Source organism: Cyprinus carpio, chromosome A1 (genome assembly GCF_018340385.1).
Source record: "Cyprinus carpio isolate SPL01 chromosome A1, ASM1834038v1, whole genome shotgun sequence".
Classification (NCBI taxonomy): Eukaryota; Metazoa; Chordata; class Actinopteri; order Cypriniformes; family Cyprinidae; genus Cyprinus; species Cyprinus carpio.
Window position 1 is genome coordinate 31,540,231 of NC_056572.1, and position 17,078 is coordinate 31,557,308.

General features: G+C 36.1%; 1 protein-coding gene across 1 annotated transcript; it reads right to left on the bottom strand.

Annotated features, from left to right (window-relative positions):
- Nucleotides 1–1,939: 1,939 nt before the first annotated feature.
- On the bottom strand, nucleotides 1,940–15,805 carry ppp3r1b (protein phosphatase 3 (formerly 2B), regulatory s1ubunit B, alpha isoform, b). The gene is made up of 6 exons (XM_042762283.1): nucleotides 15,685–15,805; nucleotides 11,273–11,312; nucleotides 5,590–5,766; nucleotides 5,293–5,352; nucleotides 4,979–5,163; nucleotides 1,940–4,181 (listed from the first exon to the last, which is right to left on the bottom strand). The coding sequence occupies exons 1-6, from the start codon at nucleotides 15,685–15,687 to the stop codon at nucleotides 4,134–4,136; spliced, it is 513 nt and encodes a 170-aa protein (XP_042618217.1). The 5' UTR covers nucleotides 15,688–15,805; the 3' UTR covers nucleotides 1,940–4,133.
- Nucleotides 15,806–17,078: the final 1,273 nt, after the last annotated feature.

A 17,078-nucleotide genomic window follows, 5' to 3' on the forward strand; every position in this document is an offset into this window, starting at 1 on the left:
GGGAACTTTAAAATTTTGATTTCCAAGCCTGGATTAAAAGTAATTGTAATCATTCACTAAAGTCTATAGCCTAAAACATTTAATAGACTGAAGGGTCTCATACACACCTTTCAAGCACAGGAAATGAACAGAAATGTGCATTTTTTTTTAGTAAGAGACTTACTAAGTAGTAAGTGCCATTTATCCCTATATTGCGTTTTGTTGCTTCACTTCGAGCCCGTCTGGTGTCCCGTCGCCAGCACATGGAGATGGAGAACAGGTTTAAACTGAAGCAACAGGATCCTCACTGTCCTTTTGTCTGCTCGATAAACATACTTATCAGCAGCCTGTGTGCAGAAATAAAGTCACCTGAGAATACACCTGAACTCCAGCTGAACCCGCTCTCTTCTCTGCTTTACTCCGATTCTCTCACTTTCATCAATTATTCTCCTTCCCAATCAGTTCGGACACCGATACAAAGTATCGCTCGCTGTTCCAGACACTGGGCCTGAGAAAAGCCAACCTGCGAGGCCAAGACTATTGTCCTACCGGGGCACGGATTCTGGAAGTGGATCAGTGTCCTCTGGTGTCTATGCATGTGTGTGGGAAATAGCTGTGTGTGTGTGTGTAGCTGTAATTGATAGACATTTGTCTGTTGTGTTTGTCTTTTTTGTTTCTGATGATGTTGATTTTTATTGTTTGTTGTGTGTGTGTGTTTTTGTGTGTTCGGTTTCTGCAAGGGGGGAAAAATGACGTGTTGGAAAATGTCTGTTGTAAATTTTCCCTTTGGTTTAAATGGGATTGAGATGATAGGTGAGATTATTAGGCTGGTTTGGGTCATATTTTTGAGCATTTTTCTCAGCCAGCCATTATAAATGTGTTCTGCACTGAATATAAGCATGACTGTTTATCATTTATGTATAAGATGGTCCTTCTGGAACAATTTTTAGGGTTTTTTTTGTTTGTTGACAGGGTTGTTAGGGTGTGGTTTGGAAACTAGTTTAGGCTGATTTAATTTGATTTCTTTACCAGGAGGATGTGTTTTACTACTGAGATAACTCTTCTTCTGAAAGGTACACTAATACCATTTCCATTTAGTAAACGTTTCTTTGGAAACTTGTTTCTAAACAGGTGAACTTTCTGCCCGTTACAATCTAAATGGAATAGGCCTTAATCAGGTTAGACACCATACTGAATTAAAAGCAGTTGAAAACAAGACAAAAATTGTCATTTGTAACATAAACCATTATATTGCATATTTTAAGTAATGTAAACGGATTACTTTTAGATTGCTTTTGATCTAACTTGTTTATCACATTGATTTTAATAGGATGAGTGTGTACCTTATTGTTAAGAAATACAAAGAGAAAGAAAATAAATTATGTTATGAAGAAACTGCAGTGGGGTTACTGCAGTAAAAAAACAAAAAACAATTGGTTTCTCGCATATCATGTGACCATTTAACTATATTCAACCAATAACATGCATTTTCATGTGTTTGAAAGACAAAAGGCATCCAAAGACACTTTAAATAACCCACAGAGTGATAATTCAAATAAAAATGAATGTGTTCATCAGTAATTGATAGTTGTAGGTTCCTTTCTGTGACCAGTATCTAAATTTCTCAGAACGTTGCAATAAATTTAGTTTTCCCAACCTAATATATACAGAAGGACTATTTAAGCTTTATTTATTTTTATAACCTTAGACTAACCTTCCCACAACACTGGGTTTCCACTTTGACTCAATAGTTCTTTCGTTCATTAGTTGTGTATTACTGACACCTAGTGGGACCCAGCTAATATTACAGATTTAGAGAACAGAAAACGTTTAGAAATAAGCTCGGGTCAAGATCAGGCACTTAATTTCACTATTAAATATAATACTTTATAGACAAGAAAAAAAAAATTAGATGGATCCATTGCTAACGGCGCGATAGAAAGACACAGAGAACAGTTTGTACAAGTCTCAAATATTTTATTTCTCATTTTCATGAATGACATTTCAATGGTTCCCACAGCATTTGACGCAGCATGCAGAGAAATGAAGAAAGAAACAAAACGTTAAACCTAAAAGCGAAACGTTTTCATTCACTTGTATGTTTTCTGTGTCCAAAAATCACGGCTCTCCCATCGAAAGTTATTCAGATGGCTGTCTGACCCCCAGCTAGAGAAATACAAATCAGAACTGAAAGCAAGGAGCTTTAACAAACACACATTCTGTACACACACACACACACACAAACAATTCAACCAAACCATGAACGGAAAACGAGAAAAATAAAACGAAAATAATAATAATAATAATAATAATATTTCGCTGGGAGTGACGGACACCAATCCAGAATAACTCACACATTTATATTTGTAATTTTCATAATAATGATAATAATAATAATATTTATGGATAAATGTAGTGAAGAAACTCGCTTTAAAATCGTTTCCATATTTAAACATTTACCAAAAGTTTGGCAACGTCCATATATTTATATGTAACTGTCATTCAGATTATAATATCTCAATAGTACGATTCATATGTAAACAAGAGAATCTTTCCCCCCAAAAAAATCAGATCTACATGCACAACAGAAAATAAAAACAGAGAGACAAACCCTCCCGTATCTTGCAAGCACATCACAAGACCTCAGCGGCCTTCGGGAAAGACATATTTAAGCGTCGTCACCGTGCAGCAGCTGGCGCGAAAACGCCGGTTTGCGCGGGAGAATCACATTTAAAGCAACATAGCGGAGTGGCCGAACGCTTCGAGTTTATTCATCCGCGCTGAAAGCGTCAGGTTTGGTCTCTCCTTTTGGGAACACTACAATCCTGCTACGGATCAATCATTGAAATGACGAAGGAGAAGAGAAACTGATCAGTCAGTCACATCTGGTTTTGCCTACTTCGACGATCCCTCTCAGGTAAGTGAACATGCTGCAAGCCAACTCGATTAAAGCTTAGAAAAAACCCCAACACACAATCTGTCTGTCAGTCCCTAATATACAAATATGAGCTACTAAGGTCTTTACAATGCTGCCTGCAGTCAAGTTGGAAAAAAAATAACCTTTTATTTCCACAAACAAATATTCAAATCGGGTGTTGTTGTGGATTCAGTTTGCCACAGTATGCACTGTATCCTACAACGTCGAGGTAAATCAAAATTACTCGTTTGCTGTGTTAAAATGGTAATAAATCCAGAATACACACACACACACACACACAAAAAGTTCAGAAATTTTACTGATGGCACTTCCATCCTACAGTAAATGTGTGATCTGATCATCCCTCCCCACCCGACCCCTGCGATAACACACCGGTCTTAAAAGTAAACCATACTCAACTAAACTTTACTCAGAAGTAAACCATATGTGCACAACTTCAAATATATTTGCTTTTTAATCCTAGTCTACTGTATATCAGAAAGCAAGACGGTGGATGAACTCCCTGACAATATTAACACAGCACACTTTACACACACACACACACACACACATTCTCTGTAGAAAATTCAAATCGGACTTTTATTTTAAAGCAGATATTTGCTCTAAAGAGGTGGAAACAAAAAAACTAGATTTTTTAATCTCCCCGTGACATGAAGAACATTAGATAGTGGTTTCAATATTCAGCTATTGTTAAATCCCACGTATATGTTTTCGATTGGCACTTCATGCTTGAAGCGTGTTGCACTGAAATCAAGTGTCAAGTCATATATAATCACTCACATACACACATTCCCTGTAGACCTAGATCATCTTTAAAAAAGACAGGACCAAAATAAATACAAAAAATCCCCCCCTTCAAAAAGAAAAATAAAGAACGCACACACACACTCCTCTCTTTAGTCTCCATGACACTGAGTCGCTCGGTAATTAACAGATAAGTCGTCTCTCTGTCTGTCCTTAAATACCCGAGAACGTGGACAGAAGAATCTCATGCTCTATAACACTTAGGATGGCAGGCGTCACAAGGCTCAGGGAGTACAGACGGGGAACAGGCATCATTCAGAGAAATACTTCCATAGAAAGAGAGAGAGCGAGCGACAGACAGACAGACAGAGAGAGAGAAAGAGAGAGCGTGTTAGCGGAACATCTGGAGCTGATTCTCAGAAATGGAGAAGTGAAAAAAGAGGGTGTTCAGTGAAGGGCCTGTTCTGTGTCTTCACACATCCACCACCATCTTTTTGTGAATGTCTAAGCCACCAACCACCTGCGGAAGAGAAGGGACATAATGTCAGTGCATTTCATAAATAGAGGAAAAAAGTGTTAGAACTCAAACCAACTTTTTTTTTCTGTGCACTCTTATAGCACACTAATTAAAGCACCACTGCTAAAACATACCACAAATCTCAATAACTAGTCAGCTGTTTGACAAGTAGTCTACCAACACACACTTTAGAGACATAATTCCTATAGAGGACAAACTGAGCCAAGAGATCAAATAAAATTTGAGATGTAGCAAAATACTGGCTTTAAGAAATACTCATTTGTTCTAGTTTTGACCAAAATGGTGATGTTTAATTTGTGATTCTCTGATGGCATGTTTTGACCATGTTTGCGTCTATTATGTGCAAACAATGTATATAAGCTACAACAGGTAAACTATGGAAAGATGTCAAAGCAGCTTCTAGAAAGCAGGATTATGCTAAATATGCACACCATTATATATTCTTTATACTTTTTCTAAGCCCGTTTTCTTCGTCATTTAACATGCGTATAATACATCTCATGAAAACAAGTTTTTATAACAGCCACAGTTTAAATGTTTATATTTTAACAACACAATTATATCATAAAAAAGTTGATATTAACTTGATTCTTCAATTGATTATTAAATAAACGTTAATTTTCAGTAAAATCATTTGGGTGCATCACTATTGAAAATGGTCCCCTAGTTTTATTTTGAGCCTATTTACCCTTATTTTCAGCAAAAGCTAAACATGGAAATTGCAGATCAAAGTGTTTGGAGTGTCAAATTTCACTGTATCTCAACATTAAATGACTCACAGCGCAGAACTCCTCGAAAGATATCCTCCCGTCCCCGTCCTTGTCTGCGTTGATGATGGTTTTGTCGACGATCTGCTGCAGCTGGGTGTCCTTCAAGTTATTCCCTACCATCATCTTCAGCACCTGGAACAGCTCACCGTTGGATATGTAGCCATCCTTATCCATGTCATAAATCCTGAACGCAACTGCAGAAACAAACGAAGAATAAAAAACATGATAAAACGCTTTGCTCCAGCGCACTACAGACTAGATTTATGAGGGTTTTTTAACTTAAACTTAACTAGTGGGAAAATTCAAGATGGAAAGAGACTCACAGCGGAGCTTCTGCTCCTTGTCGCCCTTGACACTGAACTGAGAGACACCTTCAATGAATTCTGCAAGAAAAAGGAAAGTAAATGGGAGGGTGAGAAAATTGTCTACCCTCTCTACCTTTAACTGGACCAAGTTATGTTAATGCATCTGAACTTCAAGTACAGAGCACTCAGAGAAAACACTTGGAACTCAAACACTTGGAATTCAGTACACTTTGCAATGAAATCAACATCATGACGATTAGCATAAACCCATGAGCAACCCATACTACACGTCAACTGGAATAAACTGAAATAAACCTTTAAAGTCCACTTCTCCATTTCCGTCCGTGTCGAATATATCGATGACTCGCTGCACCAGCGGATTCTGCTGCAACTCGGGTAGAGACATAAACTCCTCGACGCTGAGAGAACCCGAGTTATCCAGGTCGAGTTTCTTAAACCGCTTTCCTAGTCTTTTAATCTCATCAGCGTCAACTGAAATAGAGAGAAAGAGAGATGAAGAAAACAGTGAGAACATGTCATTTCAACACAAACTATGCATCCCTTTCTTATTCTCTTTGATTTTCCTGTGATCTTCAAAACGTCAATCTAATATGCCTTCAAAGACTGCCCAAGTCTTAAAGCACTCACATACAAAAATGCTTAGGGGTTTGATATTGTATTTATAGGGGTATTTAATTCTTTTATATTCATCTTTGGCTGCCATCAGAAAGCCAGAACCCATCCCAGAATAGACCTTACCCAGTTTCTCCTGCCTGGCAGTCATGGTCATCTCTCAGAAGACTGCCGTTCAACTACAGCTCGCTGTTGTGCTGTGTGGACTGCTAAATGGCCTAATCTCATTCACACAGCCACATGGTACACACCTCCAGTAATCGGCTGCCAGGCTGTTTGCTGTTAGCACTGTGCAGTTAATCGAATTAAAAAATAGTATTAATATTGTAGAGTTAAGAGTTTATATAACTTTGTGGCTTTGAGGTCCCTCGATGTCAGAGGTAACAAAGAACTCACTCTGCTCAACTTACAGAGGAAAAAACGATTGAAATGCTGATATGAAAACTCTGTCATTAATTACTCACTCTCATGTCGTTCCAAAGCCATAAGACCTTCATTCATCTTTGGAATGCAAATTAAGATATTTCTGATGAAATCCGAGAGCTTTCTGAACCTCCATAGACAGCAACACAACTGACACGTACAAGACCCAGAAACGTAGTAAGGACATCGTTAAAATAGTCCTTGTGACATCAGTGATTCAACCTCAAATTTATGAAGCTATGAGAATACTTTGTGCGCCAAGAAAGTACCATGGCACATGTGCACTATCTTGAACGTGAGGCAGAGACTGATATGAAAGGGAAGAATTGTTTAATAAAGTTGTTATATTGGTGTTTCGTTTGTGCACAAAAAGTATTCTTGTAGCTTCATAAAATCAAGCATGACTATTTTTACAATGTCCTTGCCATTGCCGTCTATGCAGAGTGACAGAATTTAAATTTTTGGGTGAACTAACCCATTAAGGCCACCAAAGTCTGTTTTCATACATTTTAATTGTTATTTATATTGTTTCATGGAAAAACTTGGATATAATGAAAGAATAATTTGAATTTCTCACTTATTTAATTAATGAATAATTAAAGATTTCTCATTTTAAATTTATATGCTTTAAAAAAAAAAAGCTTAGAAAATATTAAATATGTGAAACATCTGGCATGCTAGATTTTAAGTGAGTGCAATTGTGAGTTTTCATTTCATTTTAATTTATATTTCTTTACATGAACAAACAGATAAAATAAAACATTTGAAGTTTTCAGCCATTTTAAATAATAATAATAGTAACAATAGATTAATAATAAATATATTATTAACCATTTAAAGTTAAATAATTTAAATAAATGTAAATACAACAGATAAATGAGGTATTGGATACTCAGAAATTCAAAAAAAAAGTGAATATATGGGTCTCAGGGCGACAATTTAAGATCTTTAAAATATTTAAGTACAATAACATAATAATAAAGTTGACTTGGTTGCAAAAAAAAAAAAAAGTTGTTTGAATGAAAAGCAAACAGATGAAAAATTAGGTATGTGTTAATGATGCTGTTCTTCCTTTTTTTGTTTTTGATAATAGAGTTGTTATGTGAGATATGAGAGGTAAAGAGACATATGCTGATTTCCGCTGTGCTATTTTGAGTTCGTGGACACTTCCCAGATTACCCTAAAGCAGATGATGTAACCGCTTATTTTTCATATCTAATAATATGCCATGGATTAACCATGATACAGCTAGTGCCAATGTGTGTCATTAAACCAGGTGACTGTATTACACCATCACGCATCTGTCGTTCACCGATACGTCAGGACAAAGCATGCCAGTGTCTCAGTCCACATACTGACAGTGTTGTTAACATTACCTAAAAGTGCCTTCAAGGCAACAGAAGAAGCTAAAATTTTCATGCTATTCACTACGGCCCATTCGGCATCAGCAGGGGCAGTTGCATCACTGAGCCACAGAATTCAAACAATGTTGAGATGGGAGAGCCAGAGGGGAAATATTTATAGCAGTCATACTGATCCTCCATGGTCTCTCACCCACTGTAATGGCTGATAAGAGCCTCTCAGAAAAGCCCCCTAGCAACAAGGATGGCCAACTTAGCAGAGGAAAAGCAGCTGCATACGTGCACATCAGCACATGATGGTTTAGAAAAATGTGTCAACTTCTGCGACATCATTTGTAGCGCTGTTTTGTGGTAATAAGCGTTTCACTTTTAAAATGTTTCTAAGGACAGTATATCCTGCTTTTTCTAGATGTTTTTAAACATAAGAGCATGTCTTATGTTAATTCCCTTTAAATAAGGCGTCTGTTTGGGATCCGGTGAATTCAAAACCAGCTTAAAGGAATATTCTGTGCATGTTAAGCATAACTGACAGCATGTGGTGCAATGTTGATAAGCACCAAAGACTTTCAAAGACAATGCACTCATATAAGTGCAATGTGCAATAAGGCAGAACAGTCCCACCTTCTCAATACTAGCCAGTTGCTAAATGATAAAGTCATTGCATCACCACAGCTGCTACTGAAACAGTCAGTGTTTCTAGACACACATACACATTGGCAAGTCTAGCCTGAAAAATAAGCTTTTTAACGCTATTCTATCAATAGTAAAGCCACAATAGTAAAATAAACAATGTGTTAGCATGCTTCTAGTGTGAAAAACATTACATAATAAAAATACTTGAAAAACATGAAAAATTATGATTTAAAAAAGATTTAAACAGTTTTACAGCTCAAATAATAGTTTTAACTAAAGAATTAATTAAAGTCCTTACCCTTTCGGGATGGTTACTTGTTAAATGTAATTGGTTACAGACTACAAGTTATTTCAATTATAGCAGAATATTTATTCTATAATAATTTTTTTAATAAATTTTTTTTTATTTTTTTTCTAAATAATTTTTGTGGTAATCAACATTACACTACAAATGCTACCCAGAATACCACTTTAATTATAAAGGATGACGTTGGCGCCAATAGACTTGTGGGCAGCATGTGAGCAGTGGGCGTCCAGAGTTAGAATCCCGGCTCAAGGATCGTTCCTGATCCCGCCCCCCTCTCTCTCCCACTTTGCTTCTTGGCTCCTCTACACAGGCATTGATAATTATTTTTTCTTTTTATATAATGTATTTTTAAAAAATATGAACGGAATGTGGATCATTTTAACAGCAGGTGGCTTGTTTTCGCAGTGGCACACTTGTTATCGCCCTGTTACAGTCCTGCAAATTTAATTACTGTTGCCTCCTCCTTCTGCCGAAAGACCTCTTGGGAATGATGCAATTATTCTTTCAACTTGACCTATAACCTCGCACTGCTTTCATCTTTACTGGGTTGAATGAGTAAGAACAGATCACTGGATTTGTCAGGTTAGATCTTTAAAAGAGGTTTGTCCTCTTATTCGCAGGACAATACAGCTACAATAGAGCTTTTCCTTTGCTGTGCACTATGAATAAGGCTCGTCTTAATCCAGTGGTCTTCCCTCTGTGGGTTGGAAAACTGTGCCAGTGAAGTTGCCATAGCAACATTAAGTGAACCCAGTGCTTGTACCCAGAGAACTCTGGGTAATGTAGTTCTACACAGCTAATCTTATGTGTCTCAATGTGAAAGATTATAACATTCACATTTTTTACTCGGAATCAGATTTCACTCAAATTGCTTGTAAATTTTACATTTAATTTAACAAGAAATTTTTAAGTAAAAAACTAAAGTATTTTATTGTAAAACGTACTCTTATTTACATTTTTTACATGTATTAGGTGCAAAAATCTTAATAAATTAAGAATTAATTTGTATAAAAAAAAAAACATTTTATTCATTCAAAAAGCAATGTCTATTTGTGAAAAGGATATGTAGTAAGTTACATCAGAACGCATTTCTTAAAGGGACAGTTCACACAACAACGGCAATTCTCCCTCATGTCATTCCTAACCTTTACTGACTTCACCATTTCTGGAATATAAAAGAAGATATTTTGGACCCTGTTAACATTCATAGTTTGGCCAAAAAAAGAAAAAAAAAAAAAAGATCTTCTTTTAGTTTGGAACTGTGCCTTTAAATAAATTATTTTTCAGCCAAGCACAGGTCAGAACTATTTTATTGAAAAAGGGGTGTCAACGATCCAAAAGTGCCTCTTATGTGTTTGTCAGTACTTACAATGTCTAAAAAAGAGCAGAAAAATAGATAAAAAATTAAACCTACTAAAAACGGACCATCACCTCTACTCACTCCCACCATCTCTAAAAATAAACAGCCTCTTCCTGCAACCCGAGACTAACCTTTACCAGCTGGAGGCATTTATAGCACTTATTTCCACAGTACGCCACCCTGTCTAGTCTGGTTGAACTATAGCGCTGGCCCTGCTCCAGACCCGGAGAGCCCCACTGATCCAGGGGATGCCCTCTGCCTCATGTCTTGATCTCCAGCGCAGCAGGAACAGGTGTTTAAAGGACTGGACTAGACTACACTGACTGCTTTCTCTGATCACCCAGCACGAGCTGCATGTGAGTGACTAACCACAGGTCATCTCTGTATATGATGTGAATGTGCACAGTTGCAGGAAAAGGTGTTGTTAAATTACTAAAATTAAAATTTTAATTTTAAAATATTTAAAATAAAAAAAGCTAAAACTGAAATAAAAATGAATGACAAAAACAATATGCATCACATGAGCTGTACACACTTTGAATACACTGTACAAACAGTGTCTTTGCCTACATAATCCATAGATCAATAATTACATGATCACGATTTTCTATATTGCTGATGTTGAACAAGACACTGTTTTAGACCCAGTGCTCAGCCAAAAATAATCTAGCTCAGAATTTGGCGTATCCAGCATAAACTGTGACTAGATTTATCCTATTTACACAAATAAATGCAAAAGTACCTAAAGGCATTCAAAATAAAAAACAAAAAATTAAGGGTCACAAAAAATGAAATGTACTAAAATGTAAAATAAATAAACATTAACAGTAATCTTTTTTTTTTTTTTACTTATTTCAGAAATTTTAATTTAGTTCAAGTACTTAAATTACTACAACTAAACGTGAAATAAAAATCTATTAAAAAAAAGATATATAAAAACGAAAATATTACTAGACAATTCAAATATAAACAGATATGAAAACAAAAACTAATTCATAATATTAATACATACAACGATGCTATAATAATAATAATGCTATATAAGTATATTTATATACAATTTATTCTTGTTTCTTCCTCTCTTCATATTTTAGTTGTTGAAACTCAAATTAGAGCTGTCTTTTATCATAAGTATTCACACATCTCTGCAACTAGAGCTGCATTTTTTAATCACTTAAGTTGATTTAGTTTGACTTGCTTATACTTCAGTGCCTCTGGTGTAATTAAGAAAGTAAAAAACACAATTTGAGGTACGATTGAGCAACAGCCCAAAATACTTACAGTGTGAGCACATTTCCAAGGGATAACTCGCCTCATTTCCCTGTAGAGAGAGAACAAGAGTCTGAATTTTATATTTAGAGTGTGAACAATTTTATTGATAAAATGTTAATGTTCTGTGAAGCCTGACAGACAGTGATTGAGTGATTTTCACTTCTAACTACATAATCAATGACTCGGCCTCATCAAAAACCTCAACCACGCATACTATTTACACTAATGTAAAAGTCGATTTAGTAAATCTTTGTATGTTCTCTCTTCATGACATACAGCTGTCACCAGAGTCACAAGGCAAAAGGGTCATCACAACTGTGGCTCTTAATGTGTCTTAGTTAATTAGCTAATCAGATTTGAGGAGTGCTGTGGAAGAGGCCATCAGTCTCAGAGAACAGACGCCGAATGAACCTGGATTTTATTGTGTGTAATATTGTAGATGGAAAAAGTGAAAGCACATAGACACTACATACTGTGGTCAGTGATCATATCAGCAGTCATACTGAAAGGGAAACTGCAACATCCTTTACTGATGACTCGATTGACTTAACTCACCAAAATCTAGAGCCAAGTGTGATTACTGGCTGAATAGTGTTGATATATACTCTACTGACTCAAAGTTTGAGGTCGTTAAAATGTTTTAATGTTTTTGAAAGTCTCTTCTGCTCACCATCTATTTGATCCAAAATACAGTAAAAACAGGAATAATGTGAAATGAAAAAAAAAAAATGCAAAATCCGAACTGCTAAATCTCTAGCAACTGATACGTAATAGAATCATACCACCCAGGCATTCCTTTGTTATATATTAGAGTGGAAATACACACTGCAATAAGCCAGGAAAGAAATCAGGCCACCCCATCACCATCCAGTTTCAGCACACTGGGACACGCAGAAACAGCAGGAGACAGAGAGAGAAGAGAATATGCCATGATAGAGCAGGACAGAGAGAAGAAAATAGAGAAAGGAAAGACAATGAGAGACACTGTAATGTTTAAATTATAGTAATATTATACCTTACTGTTTTTACTGTATAAATACAGCCTTGGTAAACATAAAAGATTTAATGCAAAAAGAGCATCTTGGAGATTTTGATTAACATCTTATTTGGGGTTTCATGGTGGAAAGAAAATAATACAGCTTAAGTTTTCATTTTAAATGAACTGAATAAGACATAAGCAGAGGGCAAGAGTTCAGAAGAAAAAAAAAATCGATAAGTGTGACATCCCAGATAATAATCAAGTTGTTTCAAGTCGGCAAGAGGGATGATGCTTTCATTGAGCTGTGTGCTGAAGGCCTGTTATGACTTGCAGGGAGAATCCAAAGTAGAGAGCAGGACAGATAAACTGGAACATCACTGTGCCTAGAAGTTTCTAGAGCAACTTCCAGAATATCTAGAGCTCTCTATTAGATGTTTATTGCATCGTTTCATAGCTTACGAAGTGGAGTTCCTGTGCGGCCATTTCATGACGATGAAATAAAAGGAGACGTTTTCCAGCATTCTTCTAAGATAAAAATTCAAGCACAGTGATAAACCTTGTAGTAGAGATAGTAAATGAGGTGTATATCCATGCTGTGTGTACATAAGTGTGTGTGGAAGTAGATTACGAGACAGGTCATCACTCGGATTTCTCTAATTTATTGCATTAAACACAGCCGTTTCAGTATGTCCCTCCCTCTAAAATTAGTTTGAGCGCTCACGTGCACTACAAGCAGACAAGGGTTTTGCCATAGCTAGTAGGTTAGCTAAGGTTGAGTGCCCTGTGCTATTTTGACTTTAGTGGTAGAGAGACAGCAAATTAACTTAAAGTGGATTGAGGGTTTAGGATTACTTCATCTGGTTATACGGTCTCAAGCATGAGCGAGTCGACGCCTCAAAGCAAAGCAAGAGGTGGAGGAAATGGTCATACAAATGTAGCAATGTTCGATTGGGCTACTTTCTACTCTTTATGACAACACAACACTCCCAATCACGTCCAATGAGGAAGCTCCTTCAGTAGAAACGTCTATTAAAAGAGACATCAGGATCATCTGAGGCAAGGGAAAGGTCAGGTGAAAATAGATGAAAATATCAGGCCTGTATCTATAAACATTTGGTTAACAGATGTTCACTTGCATAATTTAGCAGATTTTTATTTTTATTTTTTAATTGAGCATGACAAAAGTTAGCATGAAATGAAAATCTATTTATTAAATGCATGCTATAGATTTAACTATGAATAATTAATCCGTACATGCATTTTATTTGTTAAAAGAGTTTTGAGCCCATAATTTTTAATCTGGATCTTCTGGACAAAACGGCAGCAAACAGAACTTCTGCAATGGACCGGTTTAACAGATTCTGATGATGTGCTTCCAGAGTTATTAACATTGTAAATCTATTTTCATTTTTTAAAAATATAATTCCTACCACTATACTTTGTTTTATTACCTTTGCATTAAATTAGAGAAAATTAGTCAATGCTGCTGCATGAGTATGGTGTGGTTGAGGGAGTGACTACAATTTTGACATCTTTCACTCTTTTTTCCTCTTTTGGAAAGTCAAAGAAACACAATAGTGTTATATTTTTATATAGTTTTATGGTAGTACGGTACTCTCAGCTTCACGTAAACATGCTAAAATCTATTCCGCTAAATTTCCACCCAGACCAGTGCTGGAAATGTGAAAAAACACATCTGATTTTGTCTGATTCTAAGGCACTACAGTGGGTTGTTTGAGTCTTTAGACACAGTATTGAAATTAAAATGCAATATAGACATGGTGTTGGTAGACTAGGCTAAATCTGGGTCTGTGAAGCTAATGCTTGGAGCATGTAATGCTATGCTATGCATCCCAAGTATGCATACTTTTCTATTCTTTGAATTGAGTGCATTGAGTGCGTTCTTATAGGGTAATTTGCATTGATACACAGATACGCAGGCCGAGATTCTCTCATTGGCTGAGCTGATTAAACAAAGTGCTCATTCCAACTTGTGTCAGTTCCAAAATGTTATAGTTTGCTATCATTAATTATACCAATATCCTGCACTGTATCAGCCACACTGCTGATGATAGCAATTCAGTGTAAACTGAGGTTAAATCGAATGCCTATAACAGACAAACAACAGGTGCACACCTTCTGAGCAATTAACTTCCGTTGTCTGACCAGGATTTTAAAAGAAATAATTTTTATGGAGACCCAAAAATGGCTTGCAGGTCTGCTCTGATAAGCTCACATACAGCAGTGGAAATAAAATCAAATTTAACCACATAATAATTCGTTAGGATAGCAAAACATATATATGTCATGCATCCATTCAAACTCTATTTTGGCACAAATTCAGTAATATGACTAATACTAATATGACTTAAAGATCTTAAGGTTTTGCTAACTGTGGATTGCTCATTTCTTCAGCTTACTGTATGATTTCATATATGGACTGAACTGACTTCTCATGTCACTGAACACTGAACCGTCATAACACATACAAGATGAAATATAACAATAAGGCAACATAAACATGGTTCATCAACAATATTTTTAGATTTAAACGCCTAAATACTATTTGTTTGGGCAGTGACACCTAATAAACCCACTCTCAATCTAAAAACTAGCAAATTACCGTCACATATCATAACCAAATACTACATTTTGAAGAAACACAGTTGTAATCTACAATGCTTGGCATGGTGGTAATGACAGCAGAGCTTGGCACAGCGATTCGAATTCATATCAAATGATGTGAACATGTTTTAAATGCTTTCATGAAAATGTGCAAGGCCAATTTTTACACTTCTTATTAATTTATCATACAGCAGAAGTTGAAAGGTCAGGGTGGACAGAAAAACAACAACAGAAACATTCTAGCAAACTGAAAACTTCACAGTAATTCATATCAAAGCAAATGTTTCATGAGAAAACATGACTCCAGGGGACAGAAAAGGTCTTTAATTTTAGGAAACCCCATCTTATAATTAATGGCCAAGCAAATCAGGCTTTTCTGGAGAACCAACCAGTCGATTCAAGTTGTCAACAGATCTATTTGTGACGAAGAAAAGCTGTTGTTGATCTTGTTGGTAGTATTGTTGGTCTAAGGTTACTTTATATGAAATAATGTTTTTTTTTTACCGCCGCGCCATTACATTTGATCCCTGCTCGCTCAGATACAGTATTTACACCGGAATCTATAAGAAAGCGACGTGTTTTCTGTGTGTGCTTCTCCGTTCGCAGCGTACAGAACCTAGAAGCAGTGGGCCACACTGACAGCCATGGCTCTGTTTTATCAACAACGGCTTCGATCACGACACCGCGAGCGCGTTTTCAACCCGTCGCGGCGCCAGCAACGCGCGTTAAACGCCCGATTGACCCGAATCGGTATCGGAGGTATGTGCTAACGTTAGTTACCTCGGGTACATTAGCAAGAGCTGTAGGGGATCCTTACCATTCTGTCGCCGGGCTCGTCTTCGCCTTGTGCGGAGTCTCGCGGAACTGAACGGTCGCTGACGGTTATTTTTCAGAGCGAGGGAGTGGTGGTTATTTTTTTGTCTCCTGGGGTTTCTTGTCGTTGGGTTTTGGGTTCAGTGCAGTGGCTTCAGTAACGTTAGGTCCGCAGCGGAGGGGGAAGAGGCAGTGGGTTGAGTCGGTGGAGAGAGAAAGCGAGGGAAGGAGGGAGGGAGACTCAGCGGAGCGGAGGGGGGAGGTGCGTTAGAACAGCACATCCGGGTACTTCTGCCGAGCATCATTACCGCTGATCAAATGATTTTGCATCTCAGGTCTGAAAGAGAAACCTAGTATCTGACTTTAATGAAGAGGAGGGGATGGACTGGAATTAATTTCATGCCGTTATTACGTCAAAAGTTATTTCAGTTTGCTTATATAGGGCTAATTTGATATGGCCTTCATGCTGCAATACCTGATTATGATAATAAAGTTATAAATGACTTTAATGTAATTTTTATGTAATTTGTTTGGAATTTTGTTTGAATTATTTTTTAATACTTTTATTGGTTTTTTTTAAATGTTTTGCTTAATATCTAATGATTTTTCCCTTTTTAAAATTGTTTTATTTATTTTCTTGAAGGGGTTTTGTCATCAGGCCTACCTTTGTATTACATTTTGTGAGCATTCCTAAATAAAATTTAAAAGTATAAAATAGTTGATTTGTAATAAATATTATTGGAATTATGGCTAAATACAACACATACTGTATATACATTTTTTTTAGCAATGTTTAACATGAGCAGTTTAATATCTAATGATCTTTTTTTCTTCATTTTCTTGATTAATCTATGTCCTAAAGGGCTTTTATTGTAAGGCCTGCTTTTTAAAAGACTTATTGTGACCATTCCTAATTAAAAGTATAAAATAGTTTTGTTAATTGTAATAAATATTATTGGGATTATGGCTTAATTTAAAACATAAATGCTTTGTTTGTTTGACATGTGCAGCTTAATATCTAATATTTTTCACTTTTTAAATCATGTTTATTATTTTCCTGATTTTATTGTTTGTTCTTGCTGTGGCATATTTCATCTCTCTTGGGAGTGTTTTATTGTGAGGCCTGCTTTTGTATTACATTTTTAACCTTTGGTGACTAAATATGCAGGTATTTGCATCTTAAAGTTTGTGAGTTTTGTGTCTTTAAGTGTATTAGTTTTTTGTCTTTTGGTGTGTTTTTTTAAAATAAATAAATAAGTTTAATTTGCAATAGCTGCCTGTTCAATGATAGATGTTATAAATAATCTAGTTATCTAAAATGCATATTAACTATAAAGTTACTAAATTATATCAATATTCTAAGCTAAAAATAACCACCACATATTATTTTCATATTTT

Coding starts and splice junctions, on each gene's coding strand:
- ppp3r1b (XM_042762283.1), bottom strand. Junction 5,353..5,589: donor TGGAGAAGTGGACTTTAAAG/GTTTATTTCAGT, acceptor TTTTTCTTGCAG/AATTCATTGAAGGTGTCTCT. Junction 4,182..4,978: donor CTTTCGAGGAGTTCTGCGCT/GTGAGTCATTTA, acceptor TCTCTTCCGCAG/GTGGTTGGTGGCTTAGACAT.